The sequence below is a fragment of the Microtus pennsylvanicus genome, chromosome 2, assembly GCF_037038515.1.
Source record: "Microtus pennsylvanicus isolate mMicPen1 chromosome 2, mMicPen1.hap1, whole genome shotgun sequence".
In the NCBI taxonomy this organism is placed as follows: domain Eukaryota; kingdom Metazoa; phylum Chordata; class Mammalia; order Rodentia; family Cricetidae; genus Microtus; species Microtus pennsylvanicus.
Genome location: NC_134580.1, coordinates 151,495,723 through 151,522,787, shown reverse-complemented (window position 1 = coordinate 151,522,787; position 27,065 = coordinate 151,495,723). Strand labels below are relative to the sequence as shown.

Here is a 27,065-nt window from a genome sequence, read left to right as displayed (position 1 = left end):
CTGACTCTAGGACAGCTTTTCCTAAATGACATTTGTGGCCAGGTCACACTGTTGCTGAATATCCCATGCTCTGTGGGGGTGCTGGGCAGTATCATAGACTCTGCCCATGGGGTGTTAGGAATCCATCACAGATGTCAGCAGTGTAGTAATATCCCAAGGGGACATTGTTTGAGAAGCAGGGCTCTAGGAAGGAGGCAGGCGGTAAATAAGGGAAAACAATCCCTTCAGGGCTGTGCAAGCATGGACAGAGGAGAGTAGGCATGGGGAGCTAATTGAATTAACCACCTCCGGTTAATATGCTTGGGGGAGACTGTCGCCAACCGAGGGAATGGTTCTGCTAAGGCACTAGGGGAGGTGGTGTGTGTGTGTGTGTGGTGTGCACAGATGGAGATGGAAGCAGGCTCGACTCAACTGGGCTCAGAGAGCAGCCAAGCGGGTGTCACCTGTCTGTTCTGTGTGGCTTTGATCCAGGGTGTAGTCTTGGGTGAGACCTGGAAAAGAAAAGAGCTCTACCCATAGGGCGAGCTTTCTGAGCAGGTGGGATCGTGGGACCCGGGGAGTTTGCTGCCTGGACACACACCACTGAAGGGACACCTTCTGCTCTGCTCCAGTCTGGAGACCATGGCGTTCTGATACTCCCCTTTTCATATTGGGGATAGTAGCTGGGAGTACCCCAGAAAGCAAGCAGCAGGGTGCACTTGATGCCACGTGAGCTAGCCTGGGGCTGGTATCCTAGGAGCTGCAGACACTCCTGGCCTCCCAGTCCCTCCAGAGAAGCGTGCCCTGAGAGGAGAGCCTCTACTGTTAAAGGGATTCAGAGGATTTGTGTACAAAACCTTTTACTTAAACACTGGCAAAGTTCAAAGATAACAAATAGATCCAGTGTCCATCTGTGGCCGTGTCTGTCTCTGGTTGCCTGTCTGAGACCTCACATCGGATCAATGGGTGCTGTGAAGCCTCAGCGTGGAAGGAGGAGGCCCTGCTGCAACAGGGATGTGGGAAGCCTGGTACAGGTATGGCTACTCTGCACCTAGATCTGGTGACGGCCACAGGGGAAAGTCTCAGTGTCTGGAATGGTGGAGCAGCAGTGTGGATGGGTGCAGAGGGAGAGTGTGGCTATGTGCCACTGCAGCTCACTTTCAAAGCAGGCACAGGCTGGGCTTGGCACATGGGCTGTGGCAGGTGATCGTGGGCTGGGGCTGGGTGATAGGGGCTTGGCTGGGTGATGGGCTGTAACAGTGATCCTCAGCTGTGACTGGGTGATCCTGGGCTAAGCTAAGCTCTGTCCTGCCTCTTGTCTTTGGGAGCCCAGGAAGACCCTGATCTTGGGACTGAGACCAACCTCTCTGGATCTATCACCATTCCTTCACACACAGGAGTTAATGAAGGTTACACCATGGGCCTTCCTATTTCAGTGGGCCTCCATGGTGATCTCTCTGACCTCATGGTCCTTGCCCTCTGGTGGCTTTTGAAAGAATAGGTCAGAGGAGGGGAAAATAGGCAAGAATAGAAAACATGGGGCTCTCCAAGCAAGCAAGGTGGGTGTGGGGAGTGGGGGAGCCAGCCCAGCTTCTGTCTCAAGGAGGGGCCCTGCTTTGGTATTCTAGTGGTCTATCCCAGCTTCCTCCCAGGACCCCCTGTTGAAACCTGCCCCAGGCTCTCCAGGCTTCCTTGTCAGCTTGGTCTGAATAACGTGACCCCTCAGCAGGTCATGAGCAAGACCAGTGCAGTGCTCAGGCCTCTTCTGTACTGCAGGCCCCCTCCAGGCTCTCAGGGTAGGGGTGTGGCTGCAGGCCCTTCCAGGCTCTCAGGGTAGGGGTGTGGCTGCAGACCCTTCCAGGCTCTCAGGGTAGGGGTGGCTGGACATGAGAGCAATGGTAGGGCCTACTGCTAGAGCTGCTGGGTCCCCAGGGATTGGTTGGTGGCTCTGTGGGTGTCTGATGAATTTGTCCTGTGTGGAGTTAGGAAGACAGCTGAGACAGTCTCTGTGGTTTTATTTCCATCTTTGGAAAGGGAAGGAGAGTGTCAAGCTTTTCTGGCCTTGTTTCTTCTGAGTTGCTGCCAAGTGGAGGTTGTAGGGAGATGGTGTCTGGAAAGTTCTGGACACCCCCCCCCCCCGCAGATGTCCTTGCCGATGGCATGTCACCCGTTTCTGAATGTGTCCTGTACATCTTTGGACATGTCTGGACGTCACTGGGTTTTCTGGATGCGTCTGGATATTTGTGGGTATTTTTGGAAGTGCCTGGATGTTTCTGGGTCTGTCGGGGGTGGCGTCCTGCAGGCAGCCCTACTCCTGAACGTGCATCCATCACCATGTACTGCTCTGCTGGGATGTCTTCCTGCAGAGCCAGTGATGAAAACTCCTGGTTTGGGGCACAGTTTCGCGGTGGAGCTCTGGTCCAGCACAGGCAAGGCCCTGGGGTCAGTTTCCAGTACTGCAAAAAGTTTCCCTGAGACGGCCAGAGAGAGGCTCTTCTGTCTCTACAATGCTCTGCAGAGCTTCCTCTTGGGCTCCACATGGCAACCTATGCCTTTATCATGGGCAGTTTGTCCTACCTCTCTCTAGTGCTGTCTGAGGGCCTTAATGCAGCCACGGCAGAGGCAACACACACATACACCACCCCACACTACACACACCCCCTACACTACACACACAAACACATACACACACACCCTACACTACACACACACACCCCACACTACACACACAAACACACACCCCACACTACACACACACCCTACACTACACACACAAACACACACCCCACACTACACACACACCCTACACTACACACACAAACACATACACACCCCACACCACACACACACATACACACCCCACACTACACACACCCCACACTACAACACACCCTACACTACACACACAAACACATACACACCCCACACCACACACACAAACACATACACACCCCACACTACACACACACCCTACACTACACACACAAACACATACACACCCCACACTACACACACCCCCTACACTACACACACAAACACACACACACCCCACACTACACACACCCCCTACACTACACACACAAACACATACACACCCCACACTACACACACCCCCTGCACTACACACACACACACACCCCACACTACACACACCCCCTGCACTACACACACAAACACATACACACCCCACACTACACACACCCCCTACACTACACACACAAACACACACCCCACACTACACACACACACAGTATGTCATGGTTAGTAACTGCTTGAAATGTGACTCTCCATCTATGTGTCCTTCATGTCCACAAGCCAGATTCTCTTAAGGAAAACCTCAGCCCTGTTTCCTGCAAGGCCAGCTCAGGTGGGTCATCTGGGAAGAACAAAAAGGCACAGAAAAGCTCCCGAACTGGCAGGCCAGATGCCAGAGAAATAGCCCTGAGAGATGAGGCTGCCACCTCTTGGCAGGGACTCGGTCTGTGGCAACAAGGGTTGTGGAGATAGTCTTGGGGTGTACTCACTGGGCTGTGGAGATAGTTTTGGGGTGTACTCACTGGGCTGTGGAGATAGTTTTGGGGTGTACTCACCGGACTGTGGAGATAGCTGGAGTATTGTTTATGCCTGAGCAGGCTGGGGTGGGGGGCTTCAGTAAGAACCGACCAGAAACCCAGAGCGAGATAAGCCCACATCATGGCTTTCTGGGCAGCTTTCCTGGTGGATTAAGCGGCAGTGTTTCTAGTGTAGGACACGGTAATAACAAATGTCCTCCTGTCCTACTGTGCTGGCTCCATTACATGATCTGGTCTCACTTTCCCTCCTTCCGTGACCCTTCTCTTCCTCAGACCTCTTTCTGCTTCCCTTCCACCCACTGCCTGGTAGCTGTCTTCCTTGTGTCTGCTTCAAATCTTCCTCCGCATGATTTGTACTGGAGCCCAGTTTTAGATCTCTGTGTACCCGAGTCCAGACGGCCTTTCTAGGTCCTGATGTCACATCTGCAAAAATGCTTTTCCATAAAGGGTAATGAAGCTTCTGGCCTCCAGATACTGGGTGAAGATGGATGTTTGGGGCCACCATCCAGTCTAGCATGGATGCTAAGTAACTGTGACCAGGGCTCTGGTTAGCCTATGACTCCAGGGATCCTGGGCCTCAAGCTGCTGGGGTCTCTCCATCCTGACCCAGAGAGTTTCTGCTGGCCTGCATCTTGGGTTGGCTCTTTTATTTGGTGATGTCAGGTCTGTCCTCATCTGTGCCAACCTGGTCGGCTCTAGGGGCAGTTGGACAACAGTTGACTCACTGACTGGGGTCCTAGGGTAGGAAGGACCTTGGATGGAGTTGAAGTAGCCCCATGCAGGCTGAGCCATGATCCTCAACATGTGTCTGACTGAGGAGGGGGCCATGGCGCGGTCATCCCACAGAGCCACCCCTGTCTCTTTGACACTGATCCAGCCCAGTTTGGTGATTTAGCTACCAGCTGCTGGGGACTCCCTCCCAGTTGACTTTCTACCCTTCCCTCCTCTCCACTGTGAGGGTGCTGAGAGCCAAGATGACACCCCGTCTGTGTGTGGCCTGGGTGCTGCTGAGAATTCTGTAGCCCTGGGGGAGCCTGCAGGCTCATGGGTACAAGGGTTCTCTGATCCTCTGGGTAGGTGTAACCCTGGGGACCTGCAGCTCAGTATGCCCCATAGCTCAGCCTTCCCTGTCATTTAGGGACCTGCTCTCTAGTGCATTATCTGTCCCTTAGACCCTGGGCTGGCCTTCCCCTCTGACTCCTGGCCCCTGTCTTCTCCTAGGCATTGCTTTGTCTGCTCTGAGGCCAGATAGCTATGGGTTATGACTCTCCTGCCGCTCTTCAGCGCTTATGGTGCTTGGCAATGTGAGAACCTCAGGCTGTAGGCATGCCAGTCGGCTTGTCCACAGGGGGGTGATGCCCTGGTGGCTCCAGCCTGTCACGATTGCCTGTACTCTGACCAGCATCTGTTCTGGGCTTAGGAGGTGTTCACACTCTGACCAGCAGCTGTCCTGGGCTCAGGTGGTATTTACACTCACCGGCAGCTGGCCTGGGCTCAGGTGGTATTTACACTCTGACCAGCAGCTGGCCTGGGCTCAGGTGGGGACCTGTCACCAATCATCAGGCTGAAGATGTTTGCAGGTATTCTCAAGGGATGCTCACAGTCACAAGAGGCCACAGAAGGGACACCTGCCTTTCCTTAGTGTGTTGACTTTTGCATGTGGCAATAGAGGAGGGCAGAGTGAGTGGCCAAAGAACTATGAACGGTGGCTCTGCAGCAGAGCTGACTGGGCCTGGGGGCATCTTGTCTCTGGATCCTTAAGTACCCTGTCCTGTCCATAACTCAGGAGCTTCATGATGTCAGTTAAAACACCCATCTGACCTCTGTGCTGTCTGCTGTGCACTGATGGGGACAGAGAAAAGGGAAGGGGTACAGGGGAGTCTGTGAAGGCAGAGGATAGACCCTGGTGTGTAGGGGAAAGCTGAAAGGGTTCTTTCACTGTCATGGGCAATGCCACTCAGTGCTACAGTGGCTTCAAGGGTCATTTGCAGGAACACAGGGGAAAGGCAAGCACCCGAGGCTTGGGGAAGGCCACAGCCTGCCTCACACCATGCCTCCTGCACCACACTGTGGGATGCAGGCCTGCTATTTCCTTCCTTTCTATCAAAGAGAAGTAGCCTTTGTGATAAGAAAAAACAATCAATCGATGTCACCGCAGAAAAAACTCGTTTCTGCTTGGATCCGATTGCACAGCCTGGCTGGGACCCTGGGAGCTGTGCTCCATGCTGCCCGAGAGAACAGGGGCCCATGCCTGTGTGCACCCCACTCTTGAGTCAGGAGACATTTGGTCAGTGGAAAGCAGAGACCGGGCAGCTGACAGCCCCTGTGTGGGGTTTGCTCTGTGCTACCCCCCTTCACTCTTTCCTCCTGTTTTGGAGGGAACAGCGTTTTCCATCTGACATGAGTTTAAACAAGTACAGGAGGGGGCTGGTCTGGATTTCCTCGGGGTCTTTTCCAACCCCGGGATAATTAACCTGGCCTACCGTGTTGAGAAGTTTGAGACTGAGGAAAGTGACCAGCTGATGGTCACCATGTGGTGGGATGGAGCCCGTGTCAGTGAAATCAGCCCCACGGAGGACAGCATGGCACGTGTGAACACAGTATGGCTAGATGCTAATCATGAAGCTAAGCAATCAAAACCCCCTGCTGCTTCCAAAGCCTGGCTCTCACCTTCAGAGCAGCCAGGAGTGGCGTTCAATCTTCTTATTAGGCCATAAATATTCTAATTAGGGAATGTGGGAAGATGAGCGGGATTAGCAGGTGGGGCAGGGACCCGAGAGCCACTTGAGCCCTTCTGAGTTTCTCCTGACATTTAATCATGCAGAAGCGCTCACTTCATACAGCTCTCCTAATTAGATGCACAGCAACCATGCCTGTGGGTTTCCCACGTCATAAGGATAGCTCACTGCCTTGAGCAGGAAGTGGGTGCAGGAGAGACCTGTCCGTGGTACCCTCCACGACACCAGGAGAGATGACGAGGAGGAACCTTAGTGTGGTCCTTTAGATTTGGCTGTGTTCATGCCTAGCTGGAGCAGGGGTGGTGGGTGTGGTGGAGAAATGGCCCTCTATGGCCTGTCACGTAGCCTGCTGCTTCTGTGGTGACAAATGGCCTCTTGGGCCAGGTAGTGCCTTGGCTCTGGCTGTGTCCTGTGCTAACTGTTACCACTATCCACTTCACAGTTCACAAATGCCTGGAGACAGTCCAACCCCATCCTGTCTCCAAGGCCATTACCCCTTCTTTCCGAGTCACATAGCTACAAAGGGTCACTTGTCTAAGTACCACCTTGTGCACTGCCTCTTACAACTTAGATGGCCGGAGTAGTTTGAGTTTTCCAGAGACCTCTGAGCTTTAGAGTCAAGATGGGAATTGAAGGCCTCAGGTGCCCCTTAGCTCTCAGACCTGCCAGACCCCCTAGACGTGAGAACTCCTAGGGAGGAGACCCGCCACTTCCTTGCCAGCCTGTTCCCATGGCCTGTCACCACGAGCCACTAGTTACAGCTGAGCAGCCCAGGCTTGTGAAGTCCCTGCAGGCCCAGAGGCTGAGGCTGAGGGTGTGGAGCTTTCGGAAATTTGAGACAGGGACAGCCCGGCCACCAAGACAGAGTACAGCTAGGAAGCTGCAGCCACACTTCCACATAGGAGCCCTGCGTTTGTGCTCAGTGGGGCTCCCAGGAAACCCTCTTGTGCATGGTATGTCCTGGGGGGCACACAGTTACTCACTTGTGGTTGAGCATGTCTAGATAGCTCAGGGAGGCAGGCTTCCAAGGACCCTAAATCTGGAGTACAATGCTGGCAGGATCCCGAGAACAAGGGGGTTCATCCTGGCTTTTCTGAGTCCCCGAGGTGTTGCTGCACCACTTGGCCTGCTCTGGGGGATTTCACTGGGTGTCAGCTGGCCACTTGTCCAAAGCAGCGGGGTGAGCGCTGCGTTGGGTCTGTCTCCCTGCAGCACAGGCAGGAGCCGACGCTCAACACCACCTGGATCCCTGACTGCCTATCTGTACATTTGATCGTCGCGCTTGCTGCTCCCATGAGGCCCGTGGCCCATCTCACCTCCCGGTCCAGGCCTGCTGCCACTGTCACAATGTCCCCGGTTTCACTGTTGATGGTGAACATGTTCTGGGAGGGGCTCTGGGGTGTCTGGGTGACAATCCGGTACCGCACCATGCCGTTGGCCGTAGTGCTATCATCGGCATCGTTGGCTGTCACGGTCATCACGTATGTACCTGGAACAGACACGGGGTCAGATGGGGATACCCAGGGCAGACATCTCCAGTCGATCCCAGGGCTCTGGATACAGCATCTTTTACCACGCTGTGGCCTAGCTGCTGCCATGTGTCTGGGGTACCTCAACGGCAAACCTTCTCACCCGCCTACAGCACCTGAGAGAGTCCTCCTAAGCTATCCATTCCCCTGACTTTGTTCTGAATTTTTCCTTGTTCTGCAGAGGGCAGAGTAGACCTGGAAGAAGAAATGCTTTTTCATTTCTGGGGGAACTGGCAGCAGAATAGACCCGAGTCAGGACTGCCAATGCCCTGAGCCACGGGACCTGAGGTTGGTGATGAGTAACTCCCAATGCAAGGCTGCTCACTGTTGCCAACTGATCCTGTGTGAAGCCTTGCTGCTGAGGTATAAATGGAGGGACTCCATAAAGATGCTGTTATTGAAATATAGACCATACACATAAACTTTGCCCTTGAAGAAAACAAGCCCATGGTTTTGACAGCCTCATGAAACTGAAAATAACTGTCTCTACCACCCAATTGCAGAAGGCCACCTGTTACTCTGTCCTTTCTCCTAGCCTCCCCAGACTCCTGCCTGCTTTCTGTTTCCCCAGATTTGCCTATTCCAGGCAATTCATGTAAATGATGTTCCATCATCGGTGGCCTTTTGTGTCTGGCTTCTTTCTCTGAGCCTAGAGGTTTTGAACCTCCCTCCTTTTTATGACCGAATACTACTCCACTGTGTGATCGAGAAGAGCCAATCTCCACTATCAACTGAACACTTTTGGCATGGCAGGCATCATGCCATGTGCTTAGTTTTATGGAGAGGTCAGCCAGAAAAACGTTATCCCTGCCTCTTCATGATTACTGAGAAACGCAACATGACAGGCAGAAACTGGGCTGAAAACTGATCGTGCTCCCTAGAGGAGAAGGGAGGTCATAGTCAAGGGACATGCGGATTAACGGAGCAAGAAGGTGGACTTGGCCATAACCAGTGGCATACTCCTGTGAGCTCAGCCTCCAGGAGGCTGAAGCTGGAGGACTGCCACAGATTGAGACTGGCCGATTCCTAGGCCAGCTTGGGCTGCACTGTAAGGCTGTCACACAAAACAAAGTGGCAAAAATGTGGCTTGCAGAGGAGGCAAGTAAGGCCTCACTAGAGAGAAGGAACTGGGACAGGAGAGGATGATGACCCAGGCCCGAGAAACAAAGGCCCCGGGGGAGAGTTCTGTCTGTGGGAGGAACAGAGCGGGGTAGCCCATGTGATGGGCTGGGTCAGCAATGACCTCAGAATAGACAGCTGGAAAACGTATCCTCAAGTTGTGAAGCTCAGGTCCAGGAGTGCAGGGAAGCAGTTTGTTTAATAAGCTCATAACAGAGTACTGGTTCCATAAACTAGGGCATGTGCCTGCGAGGAATAGAGAAGTCTGGAGATACTGGGGGGGGGGGCAGGGCAGGGCTCTTAGGACACTCGCGAGTTCCATGGCGCGTGGTGAAATGGAAAACACGCTTCTACACTGGGTCCACTGAAGCCAACTCTGGGCTTTGAAACAACTTATAGCATAGAGGAGAGAGAATGGGACCCGTGACCACAGCCATAGAGAACTGGACCTGTGACCACAGACAGAGAGAACTGGACCTGTGACCACAGACAGAGAGAACTGGACCTGTGACCACAGACATAGAGAACTGGACCTGTGACCACAGACATAGAGAACTGGACCTGTGACCACAGACAGAGAGAACTGGACCTGTGACCACAGACATAGAGAACTGGACCTGTGACCACAGACAGAGAGAACTGGACCTGTGACCACAGACATAGAGAACTGGACCCGTGACCACAGGCATAGAGAACTGGACCCGTGACCACAGACATAGAGGAGAGAGAACTGGACCTGTGACCACAGACATAGAGAACTGGACCTGTGACCACAGACATAGAGGAGAGAGAACTGGACCTGTGACCACAGACATAGAGAACTGGACCCGTGACCACAGACATAGAGAACTGGACCCGTGACCACAGACATAGAGAACTGGACCTGTGACCACAGACATAGAGAACTGGACCTGTGACCACAGACATAGAGAACTGGACCCGTGACCACAGACACAGAGAACTGGACCTGTGACCACAGACATAGAGAACTGGACCTGTGACCACAGACATAGAGAACTGGACCTGTGACCACAGACATAGAGAACTGGACCTGTGACCACAGACATAGAGAACTGGACCTGTGACCACAGACATAGAGAACTGGACCCGTGACCACAGACACAGAGAACTGGACCTGTGACCACAGACATAGAGAACTGGACCTGTGACCACAGACATAGAGAACTGGACCTGTGACCACAGACATAGAGAACTGGACCCGTGACCACAGACATAGAGAACTGGACCTGTGACCACAGACATAGAGAACTGGACCCGTGACCACAGACATAGAGGAGAGAGAACTGGACCTGTGACCACAGACATAGAGAACTGGACCCGTGACCACAGACATAGAGAGAGAACTGGACCCGTGACCACAGACATAGAGAACTGGACCCGTGACCACAGACATAGAGAACTGGACCTGTGACCACAGACATAGAGGAGAGAGAACTGGATTCGTGACCACAGACATAGAGAACTGGACCTGTGACCACAGACATAGAGGAGAGAGAACTGGACCCGTGACCACAGACATAGAGAACTGGACCCGTGACCACAGACATAGAGGAGAGAGAACTGGACCCGTGACCACAGACATAGAGAACTGGACCCGTGACCACAGACATAGAGAACTGGACCTGTGACCACAGACATAGAGGAGAGAGAACTGGACCTGTGACCACAGACATAGAGAACTGGACCCGTGACCACAGACATAGAGAACTGGACCCGTGACCACAGACATAGAGAACTGGACCTGTGACCACAGACATAGAGAACTGGACCCGTGATCACAGACACAGAGAACTGGACCTGTGACCACAGACATAGAGAACTGGACCCGTGACCACAGGCATAGAGAACTGGACCAGTCGACCACAGACATAGAGAACTGGACCCGTGACCACAGACATAGAGAACTGGACCCGTGACCACAGACATAGAGAACTGGACCCGTGACCACAGACATAGAGAACTGGACCTGTGACCACAGACATAGAGAGAGAACTGGACGCATGACCACAGACATAGAGAACTGGACCTGTGACCACAGACATAGAGAACTGGACCTGTGACCACAGACATAGAGAACTGGACCCGTGATCACAGACACAGAGAACTGGACCTGTGACCACAGACATAGAGAACTGGACCTGTGACCACAGACATAGAGAACTGGACCCATGACCACAGACATAGAGAACTGGACCTGTGACCACAGACATAGAGAACTGGACCTGTGACCACAGACATAGAGAACTGGACCTGTGACCACAGACATAGAGAACTGGACCCGTGACCACAGACATAGAGAACTGGACCTGTGACCACAGACATAGAGAACTGGACCTGTGACCACAGACATAGAGAACTGGACCCGTGACCACAGACATAGAGAACTGGACCTGTGACCACAGACATAGAGAACTGGACCCGTGATCACAGACACAGAGAACTGGACCTGTGACCACAGACATAGAGAACTGGACCCGTGATCACAGACACAGAGAACTGGACCTGTGACCACAGACATAGAGAACTGGACCTGTGACCACAGACATAGAGGAGAGAGAACTGGACCTGTGACCACAGACATAGAGAACTGGACCCGTGACCACAGACATAGAGAGAGAACTGGACCCGTGACCACAGACATAGAGAACTGGACCTGTGACCACAGACATAGAGAACGGGACCCGTGACCACAGACATAGAGAACTGGACCTGTGACCACAGACATAGAGAACTGGACCCGTGATCACAGACATAGAGAACTGGACCCGTGACCACAGACATAGAGAACTGGACCCGTGACCACAGACATAGAGAACTGGACCTGTGACCACAGACATAGAGGAGAGAGAACTGGACCCGTGACCACAGACATAGAGGAGAGAGAACTGGACCCGTGACCACAGACATAGAGAACTGGACCCGTGACCACAGACATAGAGGAGAGAGAACTGGACCCGTGACCACAGACATAGAGAACTGGACCTGTGACCACAGACATAGAGAACTGGACCCGTGACCACAGGCATAGAGAACTGGACCTGTGACCACAGACATAGAGGAGAGAGAACTGGACCCGTGACCACAGACATAGAGAACTGGACCTGTGACCACAGACATAGAGAACTGGACCTGTGACCACAGACATAGAGAACTGGACCTGTGACCACAGACATAGAGGAGAGAGAACTGGACCTGTGACCACAGACATAGAGGAGAGAGAACTGGACCCGTGACCACAGACATAGAGAACTGGACCTGTGACCACAGACATAGAGAACTGGACCTGTGACCACAGACATAGAGGAGAGAGAACTGGACCTGTGACCACAGACATAGAGAACTGGACCTGTGACCACAGACATAGAGAACTGGACCTGTGACCACAGACATAGAGGAGAGAGAACTGGACCTGTGACCACAGACAGAGAGAACTGGACCTGTGACCACAGACATAGAGGAGAGAGAACTGGACCCGTGACCACAGACATAGAGAACTGGACCCGTGACCACAGACATAGAGAACTGGACCTGTGACCACAGACATAGAGAACTGGTCCCGTGACCACAGACATAGAGAACTGGACCTGTGACCACAGACATAGAGAACTGGACCCGTGACCACAGACATAGAGAACTGGACCTGTGACCACAGACATAGAGGAGAGGAACTGGACCCGTGACCACAGACATAGAGAACTGGACCCGTGACCACAGACATAGAGAACTGGACCTGTGACCACAGACATAGAGAACTGGACCCGTGACCACAGACATAGAGAACTGGACCCGTGACCACAGACATAGAGAACTGGACCTGTGACCACAGACATAGAGAGAGAACTGGACGCATGACCACAGACATAGAGAACTGGACCTGTGACCACAGACATAGAGAACTGGACCTGTGACCACAGACATAGAGAACTGGACCTGTGACCACAGACATAGAGAACTGGACCCGTGACCACAGACATAGAGAACTGGACCCGTGACCACAGACATAGAGGAGAGAGAACTGGACCTGTGACCACAGACATAGAGAACTGGACCCGTGACCACAGACATAGAGAACTGGACCTGTGACCACAGACATAGAGAACTGGACCCGTGACCACAGGCATAGAGAACTGGACCAGTCGACCACAGACATAGAGAACTGGACCCGTGACCACAGACATAGAGAACTGGACCTGTGACCACAGACATAGAGAACTGGACCTGTGACCACAGACATAGAGAACTGGACCTGTGACCACAGACATAGAGAACTGGACCTGTGACCACAGACATAGAGAACTGGACCTGTGACCACAGACATAGAGAACTGGACCTGTGACCACAGACATAGAGAACTGGACCTGTGACCACAGACATAGAGAACTGGACCTGTGACCACAGACATAGAGAGAGAACTGGACCTGTGACCACAGACATAGAGAACTGGACCCGTGACCACAGACATAGAGAACTGGACCTGTGACCACAGACATAGAGAACTGGACCTGTGACCACAGACAGAGAGAACTGGACCTGTGACCACAGACATAGAGAACTGGACCTGTGACCACAGACATAGAGAACTGGACCCGTGACCACAGACATAGAGAACTGGACCCGTGACCACAGACATAGAGAACTGGACCCGTGACCACAGACATAGAGAACTGGACCCGTGACCACAGACATAGAGAGAGAACTGGACCTGTGACCACAGACATAGAGGAGAGAGAATGGGACCAGTCGACCACAGACATAGAGAACGGTGCCCGTGACCACAGACATAGAGAGAGAATGGGACCCGTGACCACAGACATAGAGAACAGCGCCTGTGACCACAGACATAGAGGAGAGAGAACGGGACCAGTCGACCACACAACCTGTAACAGCTGCGGAAGGAGTGTGGCGTGCTAGGTAAGATCTGGAGATTTTCTATAGTCCCTTCTAAGAGTGAGGGACTGTCACTTGGGCATCAGAAGATAAAATGTGTGTGTGTGAGGGGTGGGGAGAAGAAGGGGAAGGGAGAGAGATGTGGGGGAAGAGAATGGGGGAAGCAGGGAGAGGGGAGAGGCCAGCAGAGAGGGGCGTGGGCACTGAAGTTACTGAGGAAAACAGAGGTTTTTAGAGCCTAAACCATATCTGGAAATCGCAAGACCTGGCTGTGTTCATGGCTAGCCCTTAGGGTGAGGTGAGAATGCTCCAGGCTTGAACACTTTGAGCCAAAAGGAAGAAGCAGGTCCATGGGTTGCCATGGAAACGACCCAGGACCGTTCCCAGCCCTGGAGCAGAGCAAGGACTCAGCAGTTTTAGTTTTTCTTTCTGAAAGATGCAGAGGGAGGAGGAGGAGGAGGAAGAGAAGGAGGAGAAGGAAGAAGAGGAGAAGGAGAAAGAAGAGGAGGATGAGAGGGAGGATGAGAGGGGGGAGAGGAGGAGGATGAGGAGGGGGAGGAAGGGAAGGGGGAAGGAAGAGGAAGAGAAAGAGAAGGGGGGAGGAGGAAGAAGAGGGATAGGGAGGAGGAAGAGGAAGAGGAGGAGGAAGGCCCCCTTCTGAAACCTGGAAAGCAGCCCTGGCTGGGGAAGTAGCCTCTGTTGTGTTGCCAAGGGTCGTCCTAGACCCCAGCGGCCCCTGTATTGTCCTCTCAGCAGGACCCTGACGGTGTCTGACAGTCTGAGGAGCAGGCTCTTGGGCAGCCTCCGCCCTTATTCTCTTCCTGCAAGTCTCAGCCTACTCCGCATGCTTTCAAGGTGGCTGCCCTAACTCCCCTTTTCTTGGCTCTCTCACTCCTTCCTCCCAGTGTGCCAACACAGAAGAGCTTCCTCCTACAGAGAGAAGGTCACACCTACCCTCCTCCAGCACCCGCCCCTCCTTGTTTTCCCAATCACGTGAATCCACCGCCACCAGTATTCCTGTGACTTCGGGGCCTCTATCCTGGCCCTTTTGTTCCCCCCTGAGATCTGGGACTTCCTGGAGGTTTCCTCTCTCCTTCTGACCCACATCCACTCTTTTCTGGGTTCTGCACAGGCTCAGAACTCTGTGCCCTGTGGCTTCTTCTCTGCCTCATTCTACTCTGCTATTTAATGCCGCTCCTCATCCCTGGGCCCTCCCCTGCCTCTGCCTCCCACAGCTGTGTGTAGAGCCCCTGCACAACTGTCCTGCATCCCCCTCTGTACCCAGGGGTGGCCATGAGCTCAGGTCACACCCATGCACCCAAACCCCAAGGAGGAGGGTGCAAAGGACTGTAAGCGGTCACTGCAGGGTGCATGGGAAGTCAGACAGACGGACGGACAGGGAGAGGGCCAAGAAGTGGAAAGCTAGAGAGGGGGGCCACCTCTCCAGTCCCCTCTGGGGACTGTGGAAGCTGTGTCCATGGAGGCCAGGATGGAGCCCAAGGGCCATGCAGAAAAGCCACACAGTCAGCCAGAAGGTGGTGGAGAAGGAGACTTCAGCAGAGAGGGCCAGGACACAGGCTGGGCCAAGGCTGTGGGAGCAGGAGGGAGACTTCCTCTCATCACAGCCCGTGCTATGAGCATAGCTAATGCCAGAGACCCAGGCCTGATGCTAACAACAGTCCTTCCCGGGGCTTCGCAATTGTGTTCATTTGTAAACATACCACCATAGAAGCAGCTAGTATCATTGGTCACACAGCACTGAGATAGGTCTAGAAGGCCTGGAGCAGTGGCTGGCTGCATCAGCATCTCAAAGGTGGCGTCTCTCCAGGCATCCATAAGACATCTTTGCCACCAGAGGGCTTGGGATGTGGAGTTGGGGTGACAGCCGTCTCTGGCTATGTAGCCCAGAAAGGAGCTCGATGATGGCTTGCCTGTGGCTGTCTCGTGTCTCCAGAGTGACTGAGTCGATACCACAGTCTCCTGGATCTTGGGGCTAGAGTAGGAATGTCACGATGACCCTTCGTGGCACGACGTGTTCTTGCATCCCCAGAGAAGTGTGTTGAATTCTGCACAGCTGAGTTACAGAGCATTCAGCCGGCTGGATTTATTGGTCTCAGCAGGGAAGTGGGTGAATTTATTGCTATACAGGACCCTTGAATCCCACAGACAGATGCCCGGCCTTGGCGTGTGCTGGGAGGCCATGTCCTGAGTTATGGCTGCTGCCAGTGGCCTGGGGGAGGGACCATAGGTAGGGCACATTTTTCTCCAGACTTTTGACTTTGCTTGCATTTATTTGCAGGCCGATTGCTGAGTACGGTGCCTGGATCCTACTCAGCTGGGGTGTGAGAGTCGTCTGGAGAGAGTGCTGAGGGAGGATGCAGGGAATGTTCCACATTCATCTGTAGTCTCTGCGATACTTGCTAAGGGCCCGGCTTTGTCCTCTCTGTCCTGGGCACATGACTAGTGGTCAGCCAATGTCATCAATAGGGCTCCGGATTCCTGGCACTGGCTTGTCTTGTCCTGTAGTTATTTTATTTAGAGTGTCTTCAAGAAGTCACATGATTTGTCGTTGAGTGGTGGTGGCACACACCTTTAATTCTAGTACTCAGGAGGCAGAGACAGGCCAATCTCTGCGAGTTCAAGGCCAGTCTGGTCTACAGAGTGAGTTCCAGGATAGGCTCCAAAAAGCTACAGAGAAACCCTGTCTTGAAAAAATACCCAAAAAAACAAAAACCAAAAAGTGTTTTGTCTAGGGATATGAAAGCCACAGGGTAGGTAGGACCTGGAGGGCTGAGGAGTCCAGCTGACCAGCCACACCCACAGGACACACACCTACCCTGCTGGGGCTGACCAACCACATGCACGGTCCCTGCTGGGGCCGACCAACCACATGCACGGTCCCTACTGGGGCCGACCAGCCACATCCATAGGACAGCACACCTACCCTGCTGGGGCTGACCAACCACACACACAGGACAGCACACCTATCCTGCTGGGGCTGACCAGCCACACCCACCCCAGCACACCTACCCTGCTGGGGACTTTCCCTACCCTCCAGATTTGGTGGGTAGGCCAGGGAACTCTGAGTTTGCCATCCATGTCCTGGGAACTTCTCAGATAATGCCTAGCAATGCGTGGATGGAGGTCCATTACTTGGAAGGTTTCAGAGGAGGAGGGGGAAGCATTGGATTTCCAGTGTTTGTCTCTTGGGATCACTGTAGCGAAGTGTCCCTGAGGGGGTCACACAAGCGTTTACTCCCAGAGCGCAGGTCACTCTCCTGAGACCTCAGAAGCTTTACAGTTGCTGGAGGTGTTTGCCAGGCCCAGGAGTCCTCGGCTTATGGCTCCACTCCTCCAAACTCTGCCTCTGTCCTCACCGGTGCGTCCTGTGTCTCTTTCCCCTTCCCATCTTGGATTTGCCATGACTAGCAATGTTTGCAGAGCGGACCCCTTTTCCTTGTAATAGGCCATGCTCTGAGGTTCTGTGGGGACCGGAGTCTGTGGGTCCAACCTTGTACCCATTCTTTATAGGGAGTTCATGGAAGATGGGACAGGCTTGACACCGACTGCAGGGCCAAATCACAGGCGGCTGTGACCACTGTGTGACTTGTGACTTCAGAGGTCATCCTCAGCCCCAGATCTGAACCTGGCTATGCCCTGCCTTGACTCGTGGCCGTGCTCCGTCTTCGGTGCCTCATGTCTTGTTCTACAGAAGACTGAGCTGGGTTCTGAGTTCAACGCCATTCCAGTGGATACTGCAGGGCTTTGAGGCCATACCTCCATCTTGTGCTGTGAGCAGGTGAGATGGCGCCCAGTGTCCCCAGCTGACCCTTCCTTCTCCCACTGGTGAAGCCTGAGGCCACACGGATGACTGTGAACTCCCTGCCACTCGCTTCTCAGTGTTCACCCCACTGCAAAGCCAGACCACAGCAGAATGGCAGGGTTGTGTGCCCCCATGTACCGTGTGGGGAGCACCCACCTGAGCCACATCTGTGAAAACCTGGGTGCGGGGCAGAGGATGAGAAGGGAGCCGCTTTTCCAGAGCTTTCTCTGGAGGCCTCCGCCTTCCCCCCTCCTGGAGAAAGACATGGATCTTTCCTGTGAGCAGAGCCAGGCAAGTTGAACCAGCCATTTCCCCTCAGGGCTAGGGTGGTCTGCTTCTCACCTGGGGGTGACAACATCTCTCCTCTAAACTGGCAGGCAGTGGGAGAGCCCTGAGGACTCCCAGCTCCGCTCCTCCTTGGAACCCATGTACTACGCTGCCACACGCCTTAAAGGATTAATTTCACAAGCCTTAAATTGCAGTTTAATTTGAAAACTAATTCAGCCCCATAATTGGCTTTCTGCTCAAATCACTGAGGCTAAAGATTTAAATTCTTAATATTCAGATGACTTTCAAGTATCTGGTGCCATCTGTGCATCAGGCCGTGGCATTAATCTAGAGGGACTTCCACCGGCACAGAAATGAAATAAATAAATACGGGGGCTTTGCTAATAGAATAATCTATTCAAGCCTGAGTCCCGCCTTGTACGGACAAGGGTTTCGCTCACCGCACTCCCAACTTGTAGATTCTTTTGCTGTTTAATATTTTTTTAAGTGACATCAATTTCAGGATTTATAGTGTGGGTCTCCGCACTGATACAAGGGGCCAGGGTGTGCGGTGAGTTGAAACAGCTGACCGAGAGGTCAAGAGGCATCTCTGCTTAGGCTGTTTGAGAAATGACGCTTAGGTTGGCTGTGGGCTTTCTGGCCAGAAGCATGGTAGCGATCAAATCTGTGGCCAACCTGGGGATGCTCCAGAGAGGAGATGGCAGCTGAAGAGATTGCCATGAGATGGGGGAGGAGTTTCCTGCACAAGCATGAGGACCTGAGTTAGAATCCCCAGGGTTTATATGAAAGTCAGTGGCAGTAAGGCCCAGATCTGTCATCCCAGTACTCCCATGGGGAGATGGACGTGGGGACAGGAGAACAAATCCCCATATCATGGTATAGCTACCCCGGTGAACACAGAGGAAGACCCTGCTTTGGAAAGAGAAGATGAGGACTGGGGCCTGAGGTTGTCCTCTGATGGCTGCCGTCACGCTTTAGCATGTACACATCTGCACACATGTACAGGAACAAACACACATGCATATGAGCACACGTGCACTGCACACACATACACACACAATTTTTTAAAAAAGAAAGGAGATGGGTGCATGGCCAAGGTGATTCTGGGGAAAGGAGCTTAGTTAACAGGGTGCTGTCATTGTGTGAGTGTGAACTGTCCTCCCATAGGCCTGGGTGAGTCTTGAACCCTAGTGTGTGATCTGTCCTGGTCTGAGTGTGAACTGTCCTCCCACAGGCCTGGGTGAGACCTGAACCCTGGTGTGTGATCTGTCATTGTGTGAGTGTGAACTGTCCCCCTACAGGCTTGGGTGAGACCTGAACCCTGGTGTGTGATCTGTCCTGGTCTGAGTGTGAACTGTCTTCCCACAGGCCTGGGTGAGACTTGAACCCTAGTGTGTGATCTGTCCTGGTCTGAGTGTGAACTGTCCTCCCACAGGCCTGGGTGAGACCTGAACCCTGGTGTGTGATCTGTCATTGTGTGAGTGTGAACTGTCCCCCTACAGGCTTGGGTGAGACCTGAACCCTGGTGTGTGATCTGTCATTGTGTGAGTGTGAACTGTCCCCCTACAGGCTTGGGTGAGACCTGAACCCTGGTGTGTGATCTGTCATTGTGTGAGTGTGAACTGTCCCCCTACAGGCTTGGGTGAGACCTGAACCCTGGTGTGTGATCTGTCATTGTGTGAGTGTGAACTGTCCCCCTACAGGCTTGGGTGAGACCTGAACCCTAGTGTGTGATCTGTCCTGGTCTGAGTGTGAACTGTCTCCTCATAGGCTTGGGTGAGACCTGAACCCTAGTGTGTGATCTGTCATTGTGTGAATGTGAACTGTCTCCTCACAGGCCTGGGTGAGACCTGAACCCTAGTGTGTCATCTGTCTTGGTCTAAGTGTGAACTATCCCCCCACAGGCCTGGGTGAGACCTGAACCCTAGTGTGCGATCTGTCCTGGTCTGAGTGGCAACTGCCTGAGATCCTCCTGTGTTGGAACACTTATTCCTTACTCGATGGTGCTATTTTGAGAGACAAAACTTTTTGAGGTAGAGCCTATTTGGGGGACATGGGTCACAGAGGGGAGGCCTTGAGGTATTTTATATAGTCTGAGACCCCTTCTGACCCTGCTTCCTTTCTGGTCTCTGCCTCCTGTTCCAGAGATTTGAGGAGTCCTTGCTCTTATCACAACAGAGCCCCCTCCACGTGCCTTCCTTGCAATGATGGACTGCACCTGAAGCTGTGAGTCAGGGTCGGGGTGACCCCTTCTTCCTGAAGAGGCTTTTGCCACAGCAGGGAAGAAGCCCACAAACCCCTCCCAGGCCTGGATGCTGCTCTTACCACAAACCTCTCCCAGGCCTGGATGCTGCTGTTACCACGAACACACCTCCCAGGCCTGGATGCTGCTGTTACCACAAACACACCTCCCAGGCCTGGATGCTGCTGTTACCACGGACACACCTCCCAGGCCTGGATGCTGCTGTTACCACAAACACACCTCCCAGGCCTGGATGCTGCTCTTACCACGGACATGCCTTCCCTCCCAGGCCTGGAAGCTCCTGTCACTCATTCCTAGATGGTAGGGAGTTTGCATCTTCAGAAGGACACGCATCTGAGGGGGAAAAAAGGCCGCTAAGCAGCCTACTGGGTGACAAGGGGCAAGGGCTCCTGACGTGGGCGCTGTAAGGACGACTGGTACACAGGAGCAAGGTCAGCTGCTTTTAAATGTCTCCCTACATTTCTGAAGAGAAATTAAATCCAATGAAAGCAATGTGGCAAGGCCAGGAAAACGAACTAGTATTATTTATTAAAGACTTAGTTATTTAATATGTGTGCAGTGTTCTGGCTGCACATCAGAAGAGGGCACCAGATCTCATTATAGATGGTTGTGAGCCACCATGTGGTTGCTGGGAATTGAACTCGGGACCTTTGGAAGAGCAGCCAGTGCTCTTAACCTCTGAGTTATCTCTCCAGCCCACCAACTAGTAGTTTCTTTTAATTGATTTTTATTGGGCTCTATATTTTTCTCTGCTCCCTTCCCTTCCTCTCCCCTCCTCTTCAGTCCTCTCCCATGCTCCCAATTTACTCAGGAGATCTTGTCTTTTTCTATTAGATCCATGTATGTCTCTCTTAGGGCCCTCATTGTCGTCTAGGTTCTCTGGGGTTGGGATTTGTGGGCTGGTTTTCTTTGCTTTGTGTAAGAATAAACAGCAGTGTCCTAAGTTGCTACCTGTTGATGCCCCACATGAGAATGCTCCTGCCTAACCTCCTGGTCCACAGAGTGGGTGCTCATATTTTCATGTTATCAGCATAGAAGAAGAAAAGCTCGTTCTGGGCCCCACCAGGGCCATGTGGCAGTTGCATGGTAGTAGAGCTGGATAAGCAGACCCCTGGGGTCCACACAGATGTGCAGGTGTCGTGTGGGTTGGGGTGCATTATCCCACCCCCAGGATACTGTTGAGGGAAGGAGAGAAAACTCGGATACTATCCATCCCAACACCACAACTACAGTTACCACAGTAGTGAGTCAATGGGCAGATACAAGAAAGGATGGAGCCGCATAGGGACCCGGTGACAACTCTCCATCCATGTGATGGTTGGCCTATGAGCTGTGGATTTTGGATTTTGGACAGGTAGTACTGAGGGCAATGAGCAAGAGAGCCATGAACAGAAACAAAAAAGAACCTAGACATAAATCTCTCATCCTGTACGGAAATCAACTCACTATGAATTGTGGACCTGGCGTATAGTATAAACCCACAAAACTCCTACAGAACGGCATGGGAAGAGTTTCAGAAGGCAGGGCCTGGGAGGAATTCTTGCAATGCCAAAGCCCCGATCTTGAGAAGACTTCATCACGAGTTGAGACTTTGCTCGCCAAAGGTCTGGGAAAACAAGCCACTGAGCAGGGGGAGGGCACAGAGCACGCCGCACACAGCACAGGATTCTGAAAGCACCTCTGAGAACAATCTAATTAGGAGGCGGACAGAGACACGAGCGGTCACCGCAGAGGGTGCACAGATGGTGAGAGACACAGGACGAGATGCCGCTGTCGCTCGTCATTAGGGAAGCACGCTCTCAGACTGCAGCGAATATTGCTGTGCACCCCCCCCCCACACCGTCTAGTGCAGAGGCTGGTGAGGACACACAGAGGTGCTCTGTCACTCAACATGGGAGGCGTGGCACGGGGCGGCTCCTTGAGGAAGGGCACTGCTCACAACCTGCTATACCTGGATCCAAATGTCCTCTAAAGCCCCCTGAGCTAAGGGGCAGGTCCTCAGCGTGAGGGTGCAATGGGGAGGTGGTGACACCTCACTATGGCTTGCTGTGAAGTACTCCAAAAGGCTTGGTTCCCAGCAGGTAGATCTGATCCTCGAGAGGCTATCAGATCATGAGGGTTTTGACCCAGCCAGCGGATCCATTCCCTAGTGAGCTCCTGGTGGGAAGGCTTGGTCGTTAGCATCGGTGGTGGGAACCAGAGGTGGGGTCTGACTGGGGGAAGCTATGTCACTGGGGTGTGTTTGAGGGGTCTGTTTTGTGCTTGGCTACTTCTTCTGCCTGACCGCTGTCCCCAGCTGCAGTGAGCTGAACTGCATCCCTCTGCCATGCTCTTGACAGTATGTTGTCTCAGCCTCACCACAGCCTTGGAGGCAGCCAAGCATGGGCTGAACGCCCTGAAGTGGTGAGCTCAGTCAAATATTCCCTACATATAAGGCGATTTTCTCAGGGATTTTTTTTTTTTTTTTTTTTTTTTTTTTTTTTAGTTTTTCGAGACAGGGTTTCTCTGTAGCTTTGGAGCCTGTCCTGGCACTAGTTCTTGTAGACCAGGCTGGCCTCGAACTCACAGAGATCCGCCTGCCTCTGCCTCCCGAGTGCTGGGATTAAAGGCGTGCGCCACCACCGCCCGGCTTTCTCAGGGATTTTTATCGCGGAGCTACTACAGTGTATGAGCTGGAAGTGCATCTATGGATCCTCAACCCAGAGAAGTGAAGCTGTGTGTTCTCCAACATTCTACATATGTGTTTCCTCTCAGCATCTTACATCACCCTGGCACTTCTCAGAGGGCAGCCAGCTGGCAAACCGTGGCATGTCTGTTGCTTAGACCATGGACCTCTGCCCTGGGACCCATAGGATGCCCCAGACGAACCTCCAGAGCTTCATGCTGGGTGAAAGCACTGGCCCCAGAAAGAACAGGACATCGCTTGTCAGGGTGAGGGACCGGGGTGGGTGTGGGATGGGGCAAGGGATGTGTCTACAAAGGGGCACTGGGAGGAATCCTCCTGAGCAGCCTGTCAGGAAGCAACTTAGAGGAAGAAGAGTTAATTTAGCTCACAGTTGGGGGTATCACCCGAGAGGGGCAGACAGGGCTGCTGGGAGGCCTGGCTCCCTCACATGTCCTTGAAACAGGGAGGAGGCAGGAACTGGGATTGGACTATCAGGCCTCGAGGCCTGTCCTCAGTGAGCCACTTCTTATCCCAGAGGTTCTGTGAGCCCCTGGAGGGCAGTGCACACTTACATCGTCCTAGGTCCCCTGTGTCTTGATGGCAGGGGTCACAGAGCCACACGTGTGGCAAAACTGCATAGGATTCGATGCGCAGACACAGACACAAGCTCACAATTTAGATGAGAAGGCATTTCTAGTGAACTCCTGCAACTGAGAGAAGACTGGGGTATGGAGGAAAGTGAGGTGCACAGGCTGCACGTGGGACCCCAGGCTGCTCACAAGTGGCCCCGCACGAACCCCGCCCTTTAGTGTTCTCCGACAGCTTAGTCAATATTTAATCCTCACCCATTTGTTTCCCATTAGGACGCACATCCGAAACCTCTCATTAGCCCATCTTTCCAGAGAATAATGACTAATTTCCGGCAGCAGCTTCCCTTTCTCTACAAAGACCCTTCCATTATTGTAATTTACTGATGGAGGAGGAGAAATTGCAGACAATTTCCAGGGTCCAGGGACTGTGCTACACAGGAAGGGATGCCATATCCTCACCCTCACCCTTGGTTGGAGTCCAGAGAGGAGGGAGATGCTGGGTTAAAGTGACATCATCAGGCCGCATCCCACAGTTGGACTGAACACACGACTCCACCAGGGACCAGAGACGGATTCTTAAGTCCCAGGAGCCCTGAAGGTCACTCAGGACATACACAGACCTTGCTGTGAGTGTCCTGGGAGCAGGGTTCAGAGCTGTGAGGGCTTCCCTTGCCTGGCCAGCTCTGGGAAGGACCCTCTGTCGATCTGCTGGCCGCATGGCTGTGGGGCTTTCTGAGAGGCAGTGTGGTGACACACTGGTTTTGTCGCCCTAAGAGTCAATGCCAGCTACACATGCTGGTTATTATTATTATTATTCTTTTTTCTGTTTGCTTTAAAAGAAGATTTGGGAAGCCTGATTTCTGAGAGAAAGACAAGGATACCTTCAGGCTCTTTAGGTAAGTCCTAGGTCTTGGACAAGAGGTCACCTGCCTCTGAGCTAACAAAAACACACCCCAGCTGAGCCTGTGCCTCCCTCCAGCCCCTCCAAGAGGTGCCCTTGGCAGCCCTCATTTGTTTTCTTGGTTGCTTGTAGCTAATTTGCCCGCCCACCGCCTACCCCTGTCCCTCTAGGGACTGCCTTGGGATGAGCTGCCTAAGGTTCCGCAGAAATAATGTTACATCCTGTTCCCTCCGGTGACACTGGACTTGCCAGCGTCTCACGGTCCGGAAAGACAATCACTCGAAAATGCAATCGCCCCGTTGAAAGAGCAGTCCCCAGAGACGGAGCAATGACAACCTCCACCCGTGGAGGAGAGTGTGATAAATGTTCGCCCTTCTGCCCTAGCCAGATGATGCTGACCCCTCATGGGGCCCACGGAGCCGGGGGAGCAGGTGGCTTCGTGGAGGACAGCTTGCCCTGGCTCTGCTTACACTGATTTCCGAGAAGAAACTGCGCCTGTTTTGCCCGGTACTCTGCAGAGCGCCAGGGCTGGGACTGGCGGGGAAAGTGCAGGACCCTAGGATGAGGGAAAATAACGAGGGGAATGTTCTAATGTACATGTCGGAGATAGCCCACGTGGAGTGGCTTGCTGTCTGTTTGAACTTCAAGTTTACCTGGAGTCATGGGTTTTAAATGGTTATGCCTGGCATCTTCAGCCCAGGCTTCCATGGCCTCATCCCTTCTACCCTTCCCAGGGGAAAACTTGTCCAACAATGTCCTCCCATTCCTCAACACAGGAGACAGCTCGGTGGGATCACATAGGAATTTGTTAATCCCTAGGCTTAAATCTCCTGAAGAGACCCAGCTAGTGGGTCTCTAGGTGTGGGGCTGGCTAGCACCTGCACCTCTACGTAGGCCTCCAGCAGGGTTCGGAATGTCGTGCCTGTGTTGTGACCCCTTGGCTACGGTCCATCGTTTCTCTCTCAATAGTCCCCTCTTCCCTTCTCCTTCTGCACCAAGGCTTGAGGCCCACCAGGCTATTCCCTGTTGCTACAGTGTCCACTCTCTGCAGTGTCTTGATACCCTGAGGTGTGCGAGGATGGGGGTTGTAAAGACTTGCGCAGTCTCCCAAGAAACAAAGCCAACACATCTGCCAAGCCTTACCTGGCTTGGAGCCCTCATCCACAGAGCCGTTGTAGACCTGGTTGATGAAGTCGGGACGGTTGTCGTTCATGTCAATGACATAGATATACAGATCAATAGGATTCTCCACCTTGTTGCCGTTCATGTCCACCGCGTGGGCTCGGAGCTACGGAGCAACAGACATGTCAGAGCAGGCAGCCACATTCAGGGGAATGATTTGTGGTGATGTATGTTTGTGCTTTAACAAATAAAGCTTGCCTGAAGATCAGAGCACAGAGCTAGCTGCACTAGTCAACCATAGAGGTCAGACAGTGGTGGCACACACCTTTAATCCCAACACTCAGGAGACAGAGGCAGGCAGATGGATCTCTGTGAGTTCAAGGTTACCCTGGACTAGTGAGATTGAATTAATCAAAAAAGAGAAACAGAGCCAAGTGGTGGCTCACGCCTTCAATCCCAGTACTAGGGAAGCAATATGGCTGGGCAGGAGAAGACAGGAGCTCAGGATTCAGTCTGAGGTTTCGTAGAGACAGCATTCAATCTGAGGACAGATGGTAGAAGTCCATCCTGACACTATCCCAGTCCTCAGGGCTTCCTCCTGCCGGTGGGGAGATGAATGTGGGGTTCTACACACATCTTTGGAGAGGTCCAGGGACTCCAGAGGAACCTCAGCTTCCTCTGTAGGGTGAAGGTCTAGGTGAAAGTCCTGGATCCTTGGGGACCTTTACAGCCTGTATCCCCTTTCTACAGATCTCATTTCAAGATTGTCCAGTTTCAAGGACAGAGCCTGGTGTTAGGAATATGTCAGCCAAGAAAAATGCTCCTGAAGTCCCTGGGGGCAGGGTCTAGAGTCCATGCACAAGGCTGACTGAGGTATGGCAGCATCAGAGAGGGCTTGGGGACCATTCATCCCAGGGAATGACACCCCCAGGGCAGCCACCTTGGCCTCCAGTTCCTACACCTGGATCAGCCTCGAAGGTGGAGCTAGAAGGCTCCTGTCCAGACATTTCTGTCCTGACAATTGATAAGCAACTCAGGAAAGGCCCTTTCCAGAGGTGAGGAGAGCAGCTGGCTGGGATCCGCAGTGGGATGGCTCTGAGGCCGAGCTTGGGAGAACTAGAGTCAGGGAGATGGCGAGGAAAGGAGGGTTCTCCCCCAGGTAACTGGAGTAGCTGTGTTGGGAGCTCCAGCCTGGGCAAGACTGAGAGGTGAGACCTGTGGGCTTTCATGCCTGGTCTCTGCAGAAGTGACATCATCCTCACACCTTGTCAAAGGTGGACACGCAGGACCTGTCAGTCACGGATGCCCTGTGCTCACAGTGTGCCTTGTTACATTTTGGACCAGAGGCCCACCCTCTGCTTCATGCCTGTGCTGTACACATGACAAGCAGGGGCAGGGACAGCAGAGTGGACAGCACACTGATCACTACCGGCTGAAGGTAGCAGGCCTGAAATCTTCCAGTAGGAAGATTATTGAAGATGCGGAGGAAGGGAGCCCAAGAAGGCCCAGCTATTGCCGTTTCCTGCCCGGGACAGCCCTGCCAACAGCTGCTACATCCCAGAAGCAAG

The 27,065-nt window shown here is 53.1% G+C and overlaps 1 protein-coding gene across 2 annotated transcripts in view; it reads right to left on the bottom strand.

The window, feature by feature from the left end:
* Cdh4 (cadherin 4) overlaps nt 1-27,065 on the bottom strand; it is a 490,043-nt gene that overhangs the window by 31,660 nt on the left and 431,318 nt on the right. For both annotated transcript variants that reach the window (XM_075963292.1, XM_075963293.1), the window contains exons 6-7: nt 25,519-25,663; nt 7,606-7,778 (exon numbers count right to left, since the gene is read on the bottom strand). In XM_075963292.1, the coding sequence (XP_075819407.1) occupies nt 7,606-7,778; nt 25,519-25,663 (318 nt within the window). The remainder of the gene's footprint in view (nt 1-7,605; nt 7,779-25,518; nt 25,664-27,065) is intronic.